This window comes from Pagrus major, chromosome 22 (assembly GCF_040436345.1).
Source record: "Pagrus major chromosome 22, Pma_NU_1.0".
NCBI lineage: Eukaryota > Metazoa > Chordata > Actinopteri > Spariformes > Sparidae > Pagrus > Pagrus major.
In genome coordinates this window covers 14,293,966-14,315,882 of record NC_133236.1, presented here as the reverse complement: position 1 = coordinate 14,315,882, position 21,917 = coordinate 14,293,966, and the positions used below count along the sequence as shown (strand labels likewise).

Genomic DNA, 21,917 nt, shown 5'->3' with positions numbered 1-21,917 from the left:
ATTCCTATTTGTAAAGAGCAAGACCCTGTTTGTAACCAGAAACACAAGTCTTATTTAAGGAGAAGTCTCACTCTGTTGTTGCAGCTGTTGCCTCATCTAGAAAGTCAAAATCAAATAAATATTCAGCCATAACTTTGGAAATAAATATTCTTCCTGTCAGCTCCTCTTGGTAAACTCTCTCTCCAACTCATGTTTTCACCGTTGTCTTCCTGCAACAACTCACCTCTCGCGAGATTTCAGAGCGAAACTTTTTTTTAGCCCTTTCATGGCTTTATTCTGACAGTACGGGTCTGAACTGACAGGTCGGTTTTGAACCCTGGCCCTCTGCGATGAGGACACAGCCTCTGAACACGGGGCACACAATCTACCAACTGAGCTACTGGGGCGCCCCGAGCGAGAGGTCTCCTTGAACGAGACTTGTGTTTCTTGCTACAGAAAGGATCTTATTATTTCTGTCTCCGAAGGAATCGTTTTCCTGATGTTTGTCAGACACTTAGAATAACAACCTCAGCCTGACAGTGGCAATAACAAGCACTTTGTGTGGATCTAACATTGACAGTCAGAGGTGCCCCAAAAGATTAAATAGCAGCCATTGCAGCGGTGTTACAGCTGCCAGCTGAGGTGATCTATTGGACTGATTCCAAAGCTTTTGGTAAGTAATATGATAAGTAAGGAATCATTTACATACCAAAAAATATAAATATAAAGGCCCAGGTTAAAAAATACCAGAATTCCCCCACAAAAAACATCACAAGAAAAGGCATCTAAAACAACAACTGAAATATTATTATAACAAAACTGATCAGCTAACACAACCAATATAAGATCTGGGATTTAAGAAACTAGAATCTGTTTCTCGTCTTCATAAACAGCAGCACTAATTGCTGCATATAGACCAATTGAGTCAGCACTGAGCCATTATTATACCCAGGGATCATCAATTTTTTTGACTGTGTGTGGGTGTCTTACCTGCTGTGATGGAAGGACTTAAGTTTGGGCTGTACAAGAACAAACAGCACCACTAAAAGCAGGATGAGTGCCACAGAACTGGCTGTGGAAGCCACAATTGACAGAGCTGGTATACCCAGCGGAGAGCTGGGCTCCTTGTCTGAGGGACACAGGAAGACAGAGAGTAAGTTAAAATGTGTTTAAATGTGGTTTGATTTACATTTCCTTCATGAGGCAGAGACAGAGTACATAAAGGTTTAATTTAGCTAAGGTGACTGACCTTGTGTGAGTCGGCAGCTAATCTGCATGGGACCGTCCCACTCGCCGTTCTGGCAGGTGAGGAACTTGTAGTCGCCCTTCAGAGCATAGCCCTCGTCGCAGAAGTACTCGATGACAGTCTTCTGGGTGAGGCGGTGGCAGGGAGACGGGTGACAGCGGTAGCCCCCGTTCTCTGGTTCAGTGGGGGGCGAACACACTGAGAAGAGGCAGAGAAAACAGATTTGAACAATTGTGGCTGTTGTTGTGTGTTGAAAGTGTGTTTGGTGTTATTTCTACCTGTGGTCAGGTTTGATTCCTGCAGTTTAAATGCTCATATTTTTGGTAAAATTTCCCAGTGTTCCCTGCTGGCTCTCAAGGACAATCCTCTCTATTGAAGTTATGATACTGTGTCATATTGAACTGATGTAATGTTTCAGTTTTGATGCACTCACGGTCAACCACAGAAGCTTATAAAACTGACTTTTTAGGAAGTGAGAAAATCATGGTTATGTGCAAATGACTAATCGTTGTTATTTTAATGGTTTTCTATAGGCTGGAATAATGTCTTTTTCAGAAATAATATGTTTGCATTTGAGTTGAGAAAAAAGAGCTGTAAAGTAGATACTAGTTAAATGATATAATATGTAACATTTCCTAAAATGACTTGACCAGATTTTAGCCCTTTCAATTCACACCATTAACATGTACATAACTGGAACAGATACTGTGTTTTTTAAACAAATAAAGAAATATCTTCATGTATAACGCTTGCTGAATTAACAAGCTGGCCCAAATAGTTGAGAATAAGCTGTAGACAGCGTTTCACAACGTTTATGAAGTTTCTCCTTAAGCAACAAGTCTCATAATTGAGCTTTTTTTTTTTAAGGGAATCTGGGGACTTTCCACGGACAACAAAGAAGTAGCATTCATTAGTTACTGTGTACTGTTTTTTGGAAAAATTTGACATGTTTACTGTGAAAATGTGGTCTTCTTTAATGAATTCAATGTAAATGGTGAAATCAGTTGGAAAGGTGTTTTCAAACAACTGTAGGGAGGTACTACGCACGTAAGACATGTAAGCAGACAGGATGATTCAACGGTGCCTTGGCAAACTGACACTATTTACAAGGAAAGAAACAGCTTATTGTATTGCATTTAATGCCGAATTTACAAGAAGGCACAAATGATTTAGAATTCGCTGTAGCCATTTTGTAAAGTTTGTTAAGTTACTCTTCATGTAACAACTCTTAAAATCATGTGATTTGTTAAGGGAGCCTGGGATAATGCGGTTACTACTTCAATGGTTAGTTGAAACAGACAGCGTGTTCACAAACATCTGCTGCTAACACTGACGGGATAAGAGAACCCACAAATCTAATTTACATTAGAGTGAGCCACATGAAAATCAGACTGTGTGGAATCCAATCTGCCTGCTGTTGTTGTTCCTTCTACTTCTTCAATCCCATGATCCCAAGCTACTGAAATCTTTTTATTGGATTGAGAGACACCCAGCAGCAGAAATTACATACTGTGCTTTTCAAAAGAATTAAATTACACTTAATTACGCTAAAGTATGTTCTTTAGTATTTCTGAGTCTTGCTCACCGTTGCTTCTGATGCAGCGTGGAGGTTGATGGGACCAAGCTCCAGAGCTGGTACATATAATGCTAGTGGGTCCATCTGCAGTGTAGCCAGGCTCGCAGCCATAAGTCAGCAGGGTGCCCGGGGGAAAAGAGCCCCGGTTAGCTTCGGTCTGATTCAGCAAGTCTCCGTGCTGCACGCCGGGTGGCCGCGCACAACCTGAGGACACAGAAAAAAGTGAAGAAAATAAGAATTAGTTGGCTGCTTAAAGGCTGAAATGAGAGAAGCCCTTCAGGTTCAGGACAAAGTAAGATATGAAGCTTCTTCTTCTGGCTCTAGGCTGGATTTATGATCATTACATAAGGAACTACCAAATTCAGGCCAGCAGACAAATTGGGATCCTGAACTGCATTTTAATAATGTAAGGTAAAAGGGTAATTATAAGGCATGTAAGTAAATCTACTGCCTGTAGACAGGATATGTAGCATCTTATGAATGGATTACTATGTATTACATGCCTGCTGAGGAAACAAGGACAATTTGTCTCACATGTGGCTGATTCTTTGAAGAATAATGCCCCAATATCATGTCAAATAAACAGAGTATTTCCCCAAGTATGTCACTAATGCTGCTTGTTATGACTGGCTCCATCACAGTCTAATAGAGAACCTTGATAAGAGTTTTCCAGTGAGTCTATTACATTAATGTGGTGCTACTGGAATATTGTGCTGTTCCATCATTACTGCTGACATAAACTGTCTCCTCTGCAGGCAGCTGCCACTGGGTCAAACAACTTTTCACAGGGAAACTGTCAAGTTGACAAGTTGAGCTGATAATTAAAGCTCAGAGGTATTGTTACTTGAAACTAGGCTGCATCTAACACAGGCGAGGGAGACGCACTGTATCAACATGATGAGTTAGGTGGAGACAGACTACCTGAAGTGCCTACAGTGGATTAAAATGTCACAAGGAGCTTCATATAGATCTAATTTCTCTCGATTATCTCCTGCTCATTAAACTGTCTTCATCTCACGCCAGCGTTGTTGGGTCTATTTTTCTGGCGGTGAGACAGGATCTTTTTGCAAGGCTCATTTATTTTGCTCTAATGACAGACTTGAAGCTCTAAGCCAGCCAAAAAAGACAGGATGAGGCAGAAGACCTGAAGTTAATTGTGCTTTGATCCACCGTCCCATGCTCCATCTATGATGTTGCAGCGCCACGCCAGCTCCTTGTGTCTGAGTGTGCATTTCATTGCAGTATGTGAGTGAATTATCTGAATTTGTGCTGCACTCCCACAGCTCCAAACACTGTCACCACGCATACACACGTTCGCATTAATATACGCACACATGGGAAGCTGCAATCTGGCGAGAGCAGAACGTCTAAATCGAGCAGGTCTGACATAACATTGCAGCACCTGTGTAAACTGAGACATGACAGCAGGGGGCTGACTTTACTTTCAGTATTATTGATCTTTAACAACTGTGGCAACCAAAGATACAGACAAATCAATTTAATTACTACTAATCTGGCTCATCTGTGAAGTGGTCATGCGAGAATTTTGGGCTTGGCTTCAGTGGAAATGTCTTAAATGCCAACTCTGAACACTGAACACCCATCTGGGCCATTATTTATAAATCAAGTCTATCATAAGCGAAAGCATTCCAGTGTTTCATCTGTACATATTATCTTCTCGATTTATTAAATGGAATTATACACACTGCACAGTGATTTTTCCTCTCTAACAAGACATAAGTCAATTTGAAACACCCCCACAATAAGGAACATTAATAACACCATCAACACTAATGACCATATGGCTCATTATTTAATCTTTGGTCTGAGTATTTATAAAAACGTATTAGCCATGGTCTATTGCGGGGTCTTATCACTTGCTTGATGTAAACAAACACACCAACATTGCCAACAGCCACTTTGTCTTGCCTGTGTGTGTGTTTAGAGATTGAAAGAGAGACTATTTCCACAGCAGTGCCTCTAACATCCTCTAATCTCCGGGGGAAAACGTCACTCTAAGCTGGCAGCACAAGATTAAATGCAAACACTCAAATGTGCGAGCCCCTACTAGGCGGCACACACAGGCACACACAGAAGAAACAAAGTCAACACCCACAAACAAAGACCCTCCCAGGACTCAATCTTGTCATACCAAAGGGTGTGTTATTGAATTCATCTTGGGACAGATTTAGTGTGTGTGCTCAAGAAGTGCCAACACTGCTTACTGAAGGTGTACTGTAAAACTACAGTAGTGACACAGCTACTACTGATGAAGGTCGGTTCTAGTCTACACAGACTCCATTTTTACCCATCACAAGATATTTGTTAAAGCCCGCACACACACCAATCCGACATCGAAGAACAAGTGATGACCAAGGCTGACTGTTACGTCCTCTCACGTCAGCCGTGTCTTGGCCAAAAACTGCACCTGAACGCACCACAAAGACTACAGCCGACGGTCAACTAGCTCATACATTCTGCGCCTGTGTGAGAGGAAATACTCTTAATACCCCCAGGTGGAGGTCATATGTATTTGTCATTCAAAAAGGGAAACTGGAAGACTGCAGACACACAAAACCTCTGTTATGATAAAGCAGTGTTTTTTGACACCAGTCTCACTAATATAGCCATGTCTAATCAATGTGTGTGATAAAAACATGCAAATGGCAAAAGCAAAGCAAAAAATAAGAAGAAATTGGGCTAACTGGGTGAAATCATATCATTTCTTTTTTTGTTTACCTTCTTGTGCACTGATTGGCCTAACTGAACAGCCAATCAGAGTGATTTCTCTTACCGACGGGTTCTGCTAATATAAAAAATGTCAGAAAATAGAGAAAATTACTTATTACTTAATCATCAATTTATTTATTCTGCTCAGCCCACAGTCCAAAACACAAAGATATTTAATCACCTATCATGTAAGACAAAGAAAAGAAAAAAATATTCCATTTGAAAAGCTGGAACCAGAAAGTGTTTGCTTAGAAAATTAATTTAAACAAAAACAAATGGGCTGTCAGATTAATCTCTGTTAGCTAGTCAATTAATGGAATTTTAGATCTAGTTAGCTGCTAAATGATCTGTTACAAGGTGACTGAATTAAGAAGTTACATCCTTTGTCGTTAAAACAAATATGCCATGTTAAAACCCAAAATTAGAGTGTCATAAATCACAATGCAACAGCCCTGTAAAGCACAGAATTACAGTTTATATGATTCAGTGGTTCAGCCATGACTAACAGTCTGAGTATATTGTCCTAAAATCAAGCTGAAGGTTTGTTTGATATAATACAGCATACACAAGGTTTGTGTTTTAAAGTAGGATTAATCCTTCTCACTCAAACACATCCATGCTCTTCTCTTGCATGCAGAAACACTATCTGCACACATATTTCAGGATGCCATTTGACACCATGACCTGAGCAGTTGTTTGGTGAGCTGCTTCAGGGCGACTAAAGGCTCTCTGAGGAGGAGATGGTGCTAATGGAGGTGGTAAAGGTGATGAATTGATGACCCCAGGCTAGGAGGCAGCAGGGGACAAAAAGGCCGTAGGGGGCAGTTTAGGACAATAGCGTGTAGCCAATAGCCTCTGTTATGATCTTTTGTGGCGCAGTCAATACAACCACAGAAGACCGATGAGTGTTAATCATTGCTCTCTAACCTGCTGGATTGTCGCAGAAATAAAGGCATGTGTATATCTTAATAAGTATCCATTTTCGTATATGAAAGGGATACAGTAGTATTTTTAATAAAAAAACAAATATCATGCCATGTATTCAAAACATTGGACCTTGCCAATACCTAAAGGAGTACACACGTTATGTATAAACTGCTTCTTCAAATTTAAAAGACACCAGAGACTGAGACCAAAAGGAAGAAAATACAACATAATCTAGCTTCAACTCAAACAGAGTTGGGGGCGACAGTTGCAAGATTTAAATACAGAATGAGTGGAGCTAGTTTTTCTTGTAGCTTTAAGCAAATCCACTGTTGTTTTTAACTGTTAAATCTACAAAGAACCTCTCTGCATTAGCATGAGGTTAGCTGATAATGCTTATAGTTTGAGGCTTGACCCAGTTGAGGGCTACTGCGTACAGAGAACTCAGGCCACAAAGGTCAGTGAAGTCAGGTCAGTCTTAACGAACACTGAGGCCAGTACAATGTCTCAATTTTGAAACTGGAGGTCTTTTTTCCGCACTGACGGCTGTGTCATTGTTTCACTATTGCATTTGGATTTGTAAAGATCAACAGTTCATTGGTTTTATGCTCTGACAACTGTCATTTACGTTTTACAATTCTCCTTGAAAAGAGGGGTATTGTATAAACACAGCTTGATTTTATAATGGTGCCTTTATCCAGGTTAGGTTAAAATCTTGATCTCTATAGAACAATTTACATCATCTCAAGGTTACTATGTTATTATATTGTCATTTTTTTTTGCATTAGAGCTGAAACAACAAGTCGATTATTCAATGTTTGTTGATCAAAAGAAAAGGAATTGGCAACTATTTTGATTGTTTCCATCATTTTTCAAGCAAATTGGCTGCTTTTCATTGTCACATACACTAGTACGCTGAATTTCTTTGGGTTTTGGACATATGGTTGGCCAAAACTAGTCATTTGAATATGTTGCCTTGGGCTCTGGGAGGTTACAATCAACATTTTTGTCTCAGTCTATAGACAAAACTATCAATCTATCCCACGAAACTAATCGGCAGACAAACTGATAATGAAAACCATCTTGTTTTCATGGGTAGAAACTAACAACATGGACCCCAAATATAGACTAGTCATGCTTGAACACACACACAGACACTCCTTGGCAAACTACATCCCCTGAGGAAAGAACAACTTGTACCCATGTCAGCTTATAAAAGGAAATGAAGACAAATATGAAAAGATAAAGAAATGTCAAAAAAGTGGTTGTTGAACTTGGAGCAGTTAATAATTTTGACTTAAACTCATTCTCGCATGGGATTACACTTGTCAAAAGTAGTCAGAGCCTACCTTAGGAAAGTATAAATATATTCCACATCAAAAACCTGGCACTACTTCTGAAAAATTACCAGGAAAGAGAAAGGTCAAGCTAGAAAGAAGTGAGGAACAAAAAAAAAAAGAGAAAATACTGACGGTAAAGGTATTCATCATCAGATAAACAGGAATGGAGAGAGGGGGAGGGGAGACAGAGAAAGAGTAGAAGAGAGCACAGAAAAACGTCAGCATCATGGAGCACTGTGGCCCTGAGCAATTACAAGCCAAAAAGAGACATGTCGTGGCAGGTCGACCAGTAGTTCTGTGTGAGGGAGAGGCTCTGTACAGCAACAATGGGAAGAGGAGGCAGCCACAGTACATACCACACTGTGGGCTGGGCTAGCACAAATGGAGAGACTCTGTTAAAGGAAAGAATGAATGCTGCTTCAGTATCCAGAGATGGTAGAGTGCTTGCTGTCGCTCCCTTTTCCATCGCCCTCTCAGCCTAGATTGAATATTGGCTTTGAAAACACACAGAGGGGAAAAAAACCTGATTAAAGCACTAAGCAATGACAGAGTGGATTTCAGCACGCTGTGTTTTGTGCTCATGAGGAAGGGAATGACTCACAGTTAAACACAAGCTGTTCTCCCACTGGTCTGATGTTAAGAGTGTGCTCAAGAGAACGGGTCTTTGAGAAATGTCGAAAACAATCATGGCTAGCACAGAGTCACAAGTGCCTTTTGGAAGCTAGTGGAAAGACTGTGTAAGAAAATATTACATTAATTTTAAAAAATGATAGAAATGTTAAGCACATTTGTGTGACAGATCATCTCATGTTTGCTTCTTTTAGTGTTTAAGCTTTGGTTTTTGCCACATTGAGTTAAATAAAATGGACATTTAAAAAAGGTTAAACTGCTTGAAATCTTCTGGGACACACGACTGTAAGCTGATCAAAGAGCTTAATTGCTAAAAGGTTGGAGAAACACTCCGTGTAGTGGGAGGACTGGGCCGGGATAGAGAGCCCATGAGGCTGATTGCTAATCCCAACATCCAGTGCCTTAAGACAGTGCCGGAGGAGACTCAGGCCATGGGGGGCGTTAAAATCCCCTGCCTTGCTCTGAAGTGCCTGCCTGGCTGTGAATATCTCCCTTTCTCCATCTGTTACCGATGGCACTCGCCCGCTAAGAGCTGGTAGGTGGATTGAGGAAGATATGGGTGGGGGGAAGACAAGGGTTTTAGCCCTCTTTGCCCGGGCAAATTAAAATTCTAATTATCCTCCATTACAAGCTGGAAGCGCTCTAAAGCAGATCAGATACTGATGACTTCTGCAACCAGCTGTTTGGTCGCTCTACGGAACAATAGGCCATAAAAGAGGGTGCGTTTTCAAGTGTGTGTGTGTAGAGCAGGGGAATCTGTGTGTGTCAATGTATGCTAAAGGGGGGATGTGTGTTGGATTAAGCTAAAGACCAAGAGGATGATGATGCTCTCTTTGGCCTGGTAAATATGTTTTTGTTCATGTGCTGGCCTCTCTCCAAGCCCTCTGTTTTTGCTGTTTTTGATGATGTTGCTGTCATTTTTGGGCTGAGGGTGTTTTTGTTTTTTGCCACGTTCCCATCTCTGCTGCTAATCCATGGGATTTTTAGCCAAGCTGTTGTTATTAGAGTGCAGTACAGTGCAGCAGAGCCCACGGCGGGATAGTGTTGGAAGGTATAAGGGGGCACGCAATACATTTCTGCTATTGGTGGATAGTGTTTTGTTTTCCCTGAGATTGTTTAGGGGGGGACTTTAATGAACTACTGGTCAAACTGATTAAATTGGTGTACAGCCTAATAGAAGATACAATATGAATGCTAATATCTAGCTTCAAATCCAGTGAAAGTTTTTCAAGCGTCATTTGGTCAGAAACTACAAACTCGAAACTATAAGCGAGTCATAGTAAAACTTCATAATGTGATATGGTGTGTATATGTGTGAAGAGCAAGCTTCCTGCACTCACTTTCTTTCACACATACACAAACCTCACAGATGAGCTTCACACAGTATGAAGTGACACAACTCAGTACGCTGACCTGAGGGTGACACCAGGCAGTAACATAGGTTGCTTAATGTCTGGGTGACTGATACTAGTAGAGTCATGTTCTACTGCAAGTCAGTGAGGAGTCGTCATACTTAAACACTGACGCAAACACACTTCTGCTTTCATATTCTGTCTACTCATAACAGCTGGGCCCTGACTCAAAAGCAGATTTTGTTGAATGAGAGGAAAGGTTATGGGAAAGAAAATGAGAAAAAAAAAAGCTTATGAATGTGGACTTTTATACTGTAGGGCAGAAAGAATGCAGAACAAAGCTGAAACCTTAAAGCATGAAACCCCCCCCCAAAAAAGCACACTGAGGGCCTCTGGGGAGAAGGTGGAGGGACCTTACTGAGGAGGAAAGGGGGAGGCGGAGGAGGATGAAGGACACAGAGGCGTTGTGAGGGAGTTGCCGGAGTACACATAGATCTAGGCGGACAGTTTACTCTCTATGCAAGTGTAGGTTGCAAGTGTCCCAAGGCGCCTTTGTAAACAGCAGGTTTGTACTGCTCACTGACATCCTATCTGTGTTGTGTGAATGATAAAGGGTATGAATCCGAGTGTGGGCACTTATTTCTTCTCCATACGCTCTAAAAAGGCCAACCAGTGTCCGTATAGCACACTGGTGTCATAGCCAACGGTGTCATTTGTACAGTAAACAGGAAGTTTGCCAGAAAACACAAGTCAAGGGCTTCCAGAAGAGCATTTCCAGAGAACTCAGCGGCCCACTCATAACACATCTTCACGCAGCTGCAAAACACACATGCTGCATACACCCAGGGTGAAGGAAGTCTCTTAACAGACACCACATCCTCCATATCCCCACCCATTTCTCCCCTGCTGTTCCAATGCATTTAGCAAGCCACGTGTGCTGCCATTACAACCCATTGTCCCCGCTCACTGAGGGATGGGGAACAGTGACAGATTTAAGCAGCGTGCCTCCGAACAGGACAACAGACAACTTTGCATTTGAAGGGTTAAATATGCATGGGAGGCCAAAGCGGGTGAGGGCAAGGGGGAGCACCATTGTGTGACCCTCTTTCCAACCCCGAGATACAGGCATACACACACATACACGCACACTCTGCCCTCGAGTAACAGATGGGAGGATGTTAGCGAATGCGAACAGTGAGCTCCCCCCTTCTCTCTGCTTCTATCACCCTCACTGCTGAGGACAGCTGGGAGGCAGACATTCCTTCTTCTCAGCTTTCAGAGGAAAACAAAAGAGTGTGTGGGACCCCTCCTACACACACGTGCATGTGTTCAGACACACACAGAACCCCCTCCCAAAAAACTGTCAATGCAACTGTGGGCTGATCATATTTCAGCAGCCAGCAGAGGTATGAGTGCTGAGCCTGGGACATTTGTTGAAGGTGAAAGTCAGGGAGATAATCCCAACCCTGCTTACCAAGGCTGGCACGCTGATATGTTGGTAGCACGAGTTAGGTGTGGGCAGTTTAAGTCTATTGATAGTTATACTACAGATTTTTCTTTCAAACCACATGAAGACATAATTCAGTCTGCGTCCTTTTTTATGGGGACATTTGAGTTGTTGAACATGCAACAGCATTCACTGCAACAGAACAGCACATACTGTGCTACACACAGCACTATGAAGGAAGCAACTTTAAATGGAGCGCAGGAAGACTCATACAGCGTTTGAACAGCTTTTTAAGAGTACAATTCACTTACACAAGTTCCAAAACCAAAAACACAATTCCTTTATACACACAACAATCTGTGCATATTGTCACTTTTTTATTACGATAAATGATAAAAACAATGATAGGACCATTTCATTTTAACCAGTAGAAGAGTTTTGGTTTACATGAGTGAACATGTAGATGAAACACTACATTATGGTGAAAGTCAAACATGTTTCAACAAGTATATTCTAATTCAAGTTTACTCCTAACCTTGAAGACATACCGTCTCTCGAACTTTCAACATTTTGTTCAAACCCTGCTTAATGCAAAAGGATTGTTTATTTCTGTTATTTAGGGAATATGACTCTGGCTATTATCCCTGTAAGAAACAAAGACAATGTTAAAGACTGTCCCAAACGTTGTATCAAGTCTCCTGTGATTCAACAATCCAGGCAGTGTTGCAGCACTTCATCACCCTGATGAAGCCCAACTGAACTTTGACAGAGCAACTGCTCTAGCAAGTCAGCAAGAGGGTGATCAAATGGCACCAAACAGAGTACAACTTCTTAACATATGTTCCGCTGAGAGAAGTGATATGTTGTCAGTGTGTGACACTGACTAGTATTTTTTTCAGGACAGTAGGTACTTACCATTCACTGTATCAAATATGGACAGAGCTTCTGAGTCTGAAAATGAAGCCAATGCCGAAGAACTTAAAACATGCATGGGGCAACTGTACTGGTTTCAAAAAGAGGCCAAATTGTATGTACGCTTAAGAGAAACTGACCCTACTTCTATCTTGATTTATTATCTCAGTAAACAGTTTCTTCATGAGTTTATGGTCTTAATTGCTAGTTTTCAGTCTTCGGTCCCATTTGGATTTAAATAGACGATAAAGCAGGCTAACTTTTGAATGACAGGTTGCTACAACGGCATGTCCTCAGGTCTCTTCTGGCTCCGAAAACCAATATGGCGACAGATGTAATGCCAATCTCAAGGTCTTAGCAGTCCACAAACTAATGGGTGACATCCTGGTGGGTTTACACTTCGTTCTTACGTGCCAACATACTGTGTGTTTGCATTGACCGTGAATGTAACTGTGAATCTTTCTTTGCTCTGGATATAGCAACTGCTGTTCCCAATTAACAAAATTCTGAGAATATTAACAGCCACGGGCTCAAAAAACATAAAAAGCAGCAAGAAATCCTAAGTTATACATCAGCATGTTCACAGTGTAAGGACTTGGATCTGGCCTAAAAAACAGGACATCCCCAATCACTGGTGTCACCATGTCAGTGCTACTGAAAAGAGAAGAAAGACTGAGAAAAAGCAGCATACCTGTATTTGACAGAGACAAAACATTGCCAAGAAAAATAATAATCTCCTTGGCAACCATCCATTAGCCTCAAGTAAAAGCAAGGCAAGCCATGTCAAGACAAGTTGCACAAAGTTTTAAAAGTGTCCATGACGTTTTAACTTTGAACATTTTCTTCAAGTTAATAATCACTGCTTGATAACACTAAACACGAATGCATACACAAGAAAATAATTCTGAAACCTCACATTTTAAGTTATATAAGTTGAGCAAGTGCAAAAATTCTGGTGGGCAAATTTGACTCAAGCCAAAAATACAAGATGAAATAGAAAGTCCAGTAAGAGAGTTACCAATAAACTACTGCTTATCATCATGAAGAAGATACAAAGTACAGTTTATATTGCTGGCTAGACCTCCAACACAGCAAACTTTTCGTGGACTCAAACACAGATATCAAACTCTTCCAAATCCTGGATGGGACTGCTGCCAGCATGAAGAGCACAGTAACATCAGTAACACAGTTCAGTAACCGACTGAGTGTGAAAGGAAGTACAGCACAATAAACAATAGACAACATAGTTATTTACTTGCACATATCAAAATAAATATTGCAACCTTGAAGTCGTCAAGCCTTTAGTCATCAAACACGTCAGAAGAAAGTCACACGTTTCATGTTATTTTCAAATGTGCCAAGTGAATTATAAATAATCAAATTTGTGACTCAAGCCCAACCGCAACTGCAGCAATCTACAGTTAATGAGGACTTCAGCCCACACATACAAACACAAGCTGTTAAAGATGACATGTTTTGAAAAACTGTTACTTAAAGCGCTGAAAAGATTAAAGAATTAATCATCCAGTTATGATAATTGTTTCCGCCATTTATGAATTAAAAACACCAAATATATAGAGGTTGCAGCTTCACAAATGCTAAGAGTTGCTCACTTTTCTCCTCATAAACTGATCATCTGTGCTTTTGGGCCATTGGTCAGACTAAGATGGCAATTAAAAGATATCTTTGGATTCTGTTGTCATTTTTTAATCTGATATAAATTCTAGGAATTAATTCATAGATGTACAAACATATACAAACAGATGGATGGAAATAAAAACAGATCAGACGTACAGAGATGTGCACGCTTCTCATCAACCCTGACACAATTATCCAAATGGACTCTAGTGTAGCCTATACAAAGGCCTTCGCCATTTGGCTGTTGTTTGTTCCAGAGAGCTGTTTACAGATGATGTAATAAGGACAGAGGGCATTAGAGTGGAGCTAAGCCAACTGGCCACTAAACATATCAACACTCAATCTAATGGACTGGTTACAGTTGGAGGGATGGGACTAGACAGAACAAAACAAAAAAAAACAGGAAATAATGAGAAGAAGACGGGAAATATTAGGACACCCGGCTGGCAAAAATGAGACCACAGCATGTACCATGAAGTCACAGGAAAAAGTGAATACTAGATGTGTCAAAAGGGTTGTGTTTATTTTTCTGCCTAAGACTGGCTGTGTTTAAGTAGCCTCTATATGCACTTTAGATAATTTATTTAGCAAGTAAACTAGCAGAGAGCTTCTGACAAAGCTAAAGTTGGACTAAAGCTAAAAGCTGAATCAACAGATTAAGGGTTGTGCATGCTGCAGTACAGTGTTGCCCCTTTTCCACTGTATTTCTACAGCTGTGGCATGTTGAGGCATGACTGTATGCATTTCCACTCTGTAGTCCACTGTGGATTCTCAGCAGGTGATAACTGCACAGGCCGTCGGCATTTCAGTGGAAACACGTCAGTTGCCGCTCTTGTGCTAAACCGATGGTCATGCAGGCGGCTGAGGAGAAACCACTGTTTGAAAAACAGTCTCATTATATCCAGCTGTCAGTAATTTAGTAGCTGCTGTCTAACCTAAAATTTTCTGTGGCATGGAGATGTAATTGCTGTTTTAAGATAGTGTTAATGCAAGCCAAACATTTACTGCTGCTGCTGCTGTTTAACATTTACAGCCTAGAGACCGCTAGAAAGTAGATATGAGTGAGTAGACCCTTATCAGTATCTATTCAGCCAACTAAATTATCTGTATCCATATCTGTTCCTGGAATGGGCAGGACTTAAACCACAAAAGGCCGGGGCTACCAGGAGGTTAATAAGCCTGAAATAGAGTGACACAAGAACGAGTCCTAAAACCTGGACATAAGTTAGCGTTTTTGTACTTTCTGTTCCGTCATCTTGAAGTGAATGTGTTTTTTGAATAAGGGTTCAGTTAAAAGCCTGAAATAAGGTAATAAAAGATTTTCACAATTGTATCTAAAGTGTATCTAATTTGTATCTTTGATGGTATGACATAAAATCCGCCAGTAAATACTCCACATGTACAAGCATGTCTGTCTTAAAAAAGGCAGAAGTTACCAAGTGGCTAAATGAGACTAGAGAAGTTAACGGGGACGTTAAACGTCATCAAACCGGACACAGAGATGTAAAGTAAAGAGCGAGAATGGTTTCAGACCAAACAACTTGTAAATTAATAATTGATCAATTTATAGTAAAGTGTGTCTAGTATTCTATAGATCGAAGCTCAGAGGTGGTGATGTTGAAGTCATGCGACTGTGATGTAGGGACTAATAAAGGATTATCTTATATTATTTTATCTTATGGCCTAAGATTAGCTTTTTTCTTCTGGCACCTCATTTAAGTGATGTTCATCTGTGAAGATTATCTTGCCAAACAGAACACGCATGTATCATAAACTTGTTGAGGGAAACAGAGCACCTGCTATATTTACCATTTATAAAAAAACTACTTCCAGAACAGCATCAGAACTGAACTTCAAATTAATGTTTTTGATCACACGAGCAAAAAAACTATTATAAACTTCAAATAATAAACTTCAGTTAGCTACCCATTGAAGGTTTTCCTTCATCAAGAGAATGGATATTGGCACATTTTACTCGTTTGCTCAACTCTACTAGAAAGCTTTGTTGTGAAGCATCAAGCAAGTAAGATGTGGATGTTTGTGCACTTCATGTCAGTAGTTTACTGTTTACAGTTTTCCTGATAATATTATGGAAATATGGTAAAAGCCACAGACAAACCTCAAGCTTTCAACTTGTCAGCAAGATATCATATTTTAGCAAACCATTCGTGCTACGCCTGCGTCATGAGCTCTGACATTGTTGCTCACAGTCTGGCGCGGTTTGGATGTCTCAACCATTGGCAAATTCAGCATATCTGTGTAGGATGCTCAGTGCCTTATGTGTAAGCTGATGAACTTGTTTGAACAGGATGCTGCCGTTGACTAACGGTGTGATGAAAAAAAAAAAATCAGCCCACACTGTTTCAGTGGGCCAGAAAAACACACAAATCCAAGAGGAGGTAAGAGAGGAGGGACCAAAGACAAGACAGACATAGAAAAAAGTCAAATAAGAGAGAGATTATAGATATGTACTTTGGCAAGATTTTGAGGAGACAGCTTGACAATGTAAATCCAAAAGAATACAAAACACACACAAAAGTACAATGATGGTCAAAACACAAAATAAAAGAAAAAAGAATGAAAAAAAAGACAGAAAGAAAGAACTGAAGCAGAAGCAACAGAAGACAGGAGAGACTGGGGGATATATTTAGCAGCTCATTAGTCAGAGATGTCCTCTACTCAGCAGGCTGGTCCCTCAGATGAGGCCCTTTGGAAATCATTATGACTGCCTGCTGCTTCAGACAACCGCACACGTTTCACAGAAAAACAATTTACAAATCTCCTCTCTCCGGCTTTAATGTAGCTTCAGAATAATCCTCAAGTGCTGGAGAAAACAACGCTTTGAACAATGCAAAGTAAGATGTTGTTTTTAAAAGTAACTGGCTTTTTTAAATGATCATATTTAATATTGCATTAGCAAATAACCAGTAACAGAGCTTGTTTAAAAATGCAGCTCCATGTATCTTAACCTATTTTGTATGTTATCAGATTTGACCGATTGTGTGCCAGTGCCACCACTCCTTTGCTTCGACATTCATTAACCTTTACCACATGGCACCTGTCACCAGGGGAGGAATAACAAAATGGCAATCAGCACACTGAACAAATAAAAAAGTAAAATTCCGTATTAAGACAAAAATATGATGATTAACAGACACCCAGAATGGTAAAACATCTTAATAGAAGTAATAAAAAATGGGATTCAAAAAATAAAAATCACATCCAATGATAAGCTTAGTGTTACGAGGTGAAGAGGGAGCGCTGCGTAGCTAACAATAATCCCGGCCATCTGTGATCTTCACCAAGTAATGGAACTGTCTGGTCAACCATTCAAAGTGAATGAAACAGTATTGCGCCGCCTGTCCGCACTGCAGTATTTTTTTCCATGGAGTATGTTTTTTTCTATCTGGTGAGGCGTTTAAAGTTTCCCTTCAGGGCTTGATTGGGTGTGAGAGCTGTTAAATGGCAAAAGGTGAGAGCAGAGAGTGATGGCTCAAGTGATAAACACACAGGTAATGAAAGAGAAAGGCTGATGGATTCAACCAGACGGCCTCTAATGGGCTCTGGTCTCACCTGGCTAATGGCTGAAGCCTTAAAGAGAGTGAGAAAGAAGAACAGAGACATCATAGAAAAGGGGGCTGTGCTGGGCTCAATATACTCAGTCACGCACACATACACACACACAGTTCGCAGTCCTAATTGCAGACTGGTGATCTAGCGGGGCAGCAGCTTGCAGTGGTTTGGCCTGTGGCTTCCAACACCCCCCTAAAAGCCCTCTTTGTTCTCACATTTCAGAAAGGAGCCAGTAGCCAACATATTGCTTTACTCCTGCCTGCCTGCTAACAGCCTTGCTAACAGGACTTCAGGGGACTATTCTGAACAGTTAATTGCACTGGACCCACTGTTCCCCCCTCCCCTCGGGCTGCACTGTTTGTAAACCCAGCCTATCTAGCAAACGTTCTGCGAGGAGAAACCAACAGTGTGCAGACACGCTTGCACACTGTGGGTTTTTTTGTACAGCCACACACAATTTTGTTTGGCTTCAGAAAGCAACAAGTTTCAAAGACTACAGCTGTTTAAGATGCCAGAAGTAGGGCATGGTGGCCCATTCAGATATTTTCCTGTGGTCAGAGCAATGACGCTATGCTAGCCGCTGGAGTCTACTCTGTTATTACAGAGAAAAAGGGAGTTGTCAAGTCTTTTTTTTTTTCTGAAGCAACTCGACTTACAAGAAAACATCCTCATATCCTTGGTTAGGTCCTCCGCGCTGATGCAAGACCTGCCAAAACAAAGGGATCTGTCTGTGCAATAGGCCTTCATCAGGTGGAGAAAAATGTATTCAACTCAAGCCAAGAATGGATAACAATCGATTGTCAAAAACAAACACAAATCTCAGAGGAAATTACAAAGGCAGCTCTCTGCTCCTTCTCTTGCACTCCTCCCCCTTCACCTTGCTCTCTTCTCTACCCTATTGACTCCACTTTTCTTCCAGGCCCTCTGAAAGCCATTTCCCGTTCTCACACATGAACATACATAAACGTCACCGCCACACAGAGCACACAGCGGGCTTGTTTGTGGGAGACTTCTGGTCCTCGCTGGCACTTTCCTGTCCAGCTTCAACTCAACTTCACAAGACAATGGCTTTTCAGAGGGTATCGTTTATCTATTTAAGTGGACCCACAAGGATCATCCGAGTCTTTTTACCTCCTGGTATATAACACTGTTAGAGCAAAAAACATGGCATGTGATCATGTGAATAGACCCTTTGGCGCTTCCAGTTCTCATCTTTACTCTTTCTGACTCACTGTCTAGGACCACTTCCTCTGGAATAAACCACAAAGGCTTACTCTAAGGAATTGACACCATATTAGGAACTGAGCTCTATGCAGCCAACATTAGTGGGATGTCAGATAGACTCAGAAAAGTCATGAAACAAGCAATATTTGCGCTGTGCCCTGAAAATCTTCCACTCTGAAGCCATTTATCCTGTGCAAACAGTACACAAAACCCAAGGTGCCGCTTTGTTGCTGTGTTTGTTTACTGGCACCCAGCTTGAATGCAGAGGATGTTTTGTTTAGCATGTTTCTATTTTTGGAAGAATGTCCTGAATTATAAACACAAATCATACACAGTAATCTCAAACACAAATTTGAGTGCAACATTTACATTAGCTCAGCAGATACCCTGCTGGTAATCTTGTTTACACTCAACAGCTAAACGACAGATAAAAAAGACATGAGTTGGACTGTGATTGGCTCTAAAAATACCTCGGCCCCAGCAGGCTTTGTGATTGCGTCCCAACGGAGCGCATTAACAGATATAAGAAATTGCTGTCCTGACCTTTCCACAGAGAACATGAAGTCACCAATGCAGGAACTTAAAGCTTTTCCTTTCTTTGTTAAGTGAGGCAAAATGGGAGCAAAGAGTTCCTCAATCTTTACGGTCTATCATCCTGTCTCTACATCTTATTTCCTATCACTCAAAGGCCATATTTCCGAAAAGAGTAATATCCAGAAATGAGTTAAAGTGACACAAACCTCCACAGACCCGAAATAGAAGCCGCTCTGTGCTGTATGCTGGTCTCTGGTGTTTAGAGCTCGGCTCTCGTATGCAAATGCTGTACAGTATATTTTTTTTAGCATCCATTTCTATTCACACAGCACACTGCTATTTGTATGAGTCTGGAATAAGCCTGTCAGCAGTGATGAAATTTCATATTCATGAAAATTTCCAGAGCAATCTCCATCCCTGGAACACGTCAAGGGATTACCTGTGTGAATTATGTATGGAGAGCAGAGGAGAGACGGCGGCTAGTGAACAGGAGAACTAATAACATGATGACTTTAAGGCTTTAAAACGAGTGTCTCACCCCTATGGTAATATGTCTAATTATAGGTTAATTTCATATATTCATGTTGTCAATGTTGCCCTTCATGTATTGGTTGTTCGAGTGTTGTAATTGCTGTTATCGCTTATGTTTACATTTAAGCTGTTCTGATTTAAATCCACCTTTATTGTTTTCTACTGAAAGGAAGTGAACCCATTTCTCATCAATAACCATTAAAGTTTTAAAAGCAAAACAACATGAAAACTATTTGAAAGGAGCAGTAGGTTTTTGTTTGTTTCTGTTACTTCTGTTATTGCCTTTCCTTTCTGGATAGAAGTAGCTTGTGATGTTTGATTAAATATTTAAGTTCATACTACAGTGCCTGGATTGAAAAATTCCGAAAACCCCCACTGTGTTCATTCATCATTAACATGTCAGGGAAGAGATTTTTTTTCAACACAGTTTCCCAGATGGTGTTAATATATTTTTTAGCTCATATTCATTTAATGCAAGAAGGCAAATGTCGAGTGTTGTACACCATTTTGATGAGCCAGAACTCTCAAAGTGTGAGTCAGCATAAACAACTTCTTGCAAACAATAAGGAAGTAATTATGCAAGAAAGACACAGGTATGACAACACCTACAAATAACCAGTCAGTTCACTCAAAGAACCATCTAGAATTTTCCATTACATCTTGGAAAATTAATAATGACATAAAATAATGCCAGTGGCAATATGAAAACAAAAGAAACTGTAAACAATAAATTTGTCTGGGTGTGTTGTCAGTGCAAATTCCTTCAAGGAGCTAATGAGACAGTAGGTCTAGAAAGATTCAGTCAGTTCATAAATCGCACTGCCAGTTGAAAAAAGTCCTTGTGGTGAATGTGGAGTCTAGAGAACTATCTGTCCTTTTCCATCAGTTGACTGGCAGGCTTAAAGGCACAGGTGCATTATGGGTACTGGAAAGAAAATCTTGGGAGAACATTTGTCCTAACATAAGGCAAAAATATGTCATAAACATGGTCGATAAAGCCTTTTGATACACCGCCTAACAGAGTTTTTGGGTGTCCTGATACTGTATGTTACATGCATACCATCCATGAATAACCACAGTGAGTGGAGCAGTTTGCACACATGTACACACAAGTATATACACACATACAGTGCACAGAGCACGTGGGCTGGGGATTTGAGGACACATTTCCTTGGTATTGGTAGGCAGTGTGTGTTTGTGAGTGTGTTGGACGCAGAACGTGAGCGTGATACCAGCCCCTCTGGGCTCTACATGAATCATGTGTATTACATAAGAGAGCGAGAGAGACAGAGAGAGAGAGAGAGAGAGACAGAGAGAGAGAGAGAGAGAGAGAGAGACAGAGAGAGAGACAGAGAGAGAGAAAGAGAGAGAGAGAGAGGATACACTTGGGATCAGCCGCTCCCTCCCCCTGCCCATCCGCCCATCGATTCCTTCTGTTGCCGTTTCTCACACACATACACACACATTCACTTATTGCAGACATTTAAGAAAGGAAATCAATTAACACTTTAAAAACATCCCAGAGCCTTAAACCAACGCTCACACACATTATTCACACATACACAGTCCGCCTCCTCTCTGTGGCAAGGACATCTGGCACATTTCACAAGCTGGCTATGTGAGGGGAGTGTGTGTGTGTGTGGGTCGTTCATGTGGGTAGGTAGTGTGTGTTTGTTTGGGGGGGGAGGGGACTGGAACATTGGAGGGCTGAAGTGAAAGGAAAGCTGGCACAAGTGAAGGGGTTCAGTGAGTACATGTCATCAAGATTGTATTTCTTTTGAAGAAACACAAGCTCTGTATGTCCCCTGCTGCTTGATGAATTCTTGAATTTCTTATGTTTACTTTTACTTCCAAGTATGAACAAAATTTCCCTCCACTAAACAATCGATTCAATTTGAAAACCTGAAACTTCACACTCAAAGATAATAATCTTAGATCTGAGACTGAAATACAAAACCTGATCTGAGGGTTGCTGTGGAGTAATAACCAGAGCTGGCTAGTTGTGCTAAAAGCTCTCAGAGGACGGTAAATGTCACGGCTGATTAAAACCTTATGACAGCAATGTGACCGCAGACAACATCATGTCTCTGTTTCACTCAATAGCAGAGGAAAACTGTTGTGACTCATTAGGGCAGTGAATGGATTCGCAGAGTGTGTGGGATTGGGCTCTCAGCTGCCGCTCGGAGGCAGAGCAACCTGACCGAGCCAAGGGTAAAAGGAAGCCAATTTAATCTAACTGACCTGCAAGACAGGGGGGAAACTAACCCCGATCAATTCACAA

General features: G+C 41.0%; 1 protein-coding gene across 1 annotated transcript in view; it reads right to left on the bottom strand.

Annotated features, from left to right (window-relative positions):
* Positions 1 to 21,917, bottom strand: part of susd6 (sushi domain containing 6) — a 35,243-nt gene that overhangs the window by 4,673 nt on the left and 8,653 nt on the right. The window contains exons 3-5 of the mRNA XM_073492556.1: positions 2,811 to 3,005; positions 1,229 to 1,423; positions 970 to 1,108 (exon numbers count right to left, since the gene is read on the bottom strand). Coding sequence (XP_073348657.1) covers positions 970 to 1,108; positions 1,229 to 1,423; positions 2,811 to 3,005 — 529 coding nt within the window. The remainder of the gene's footprint in view (positions 1 to 969; positions 1,109 to 1,228; positions 1,424 to 2,810; positions 3,006 to 21,917) is intronic.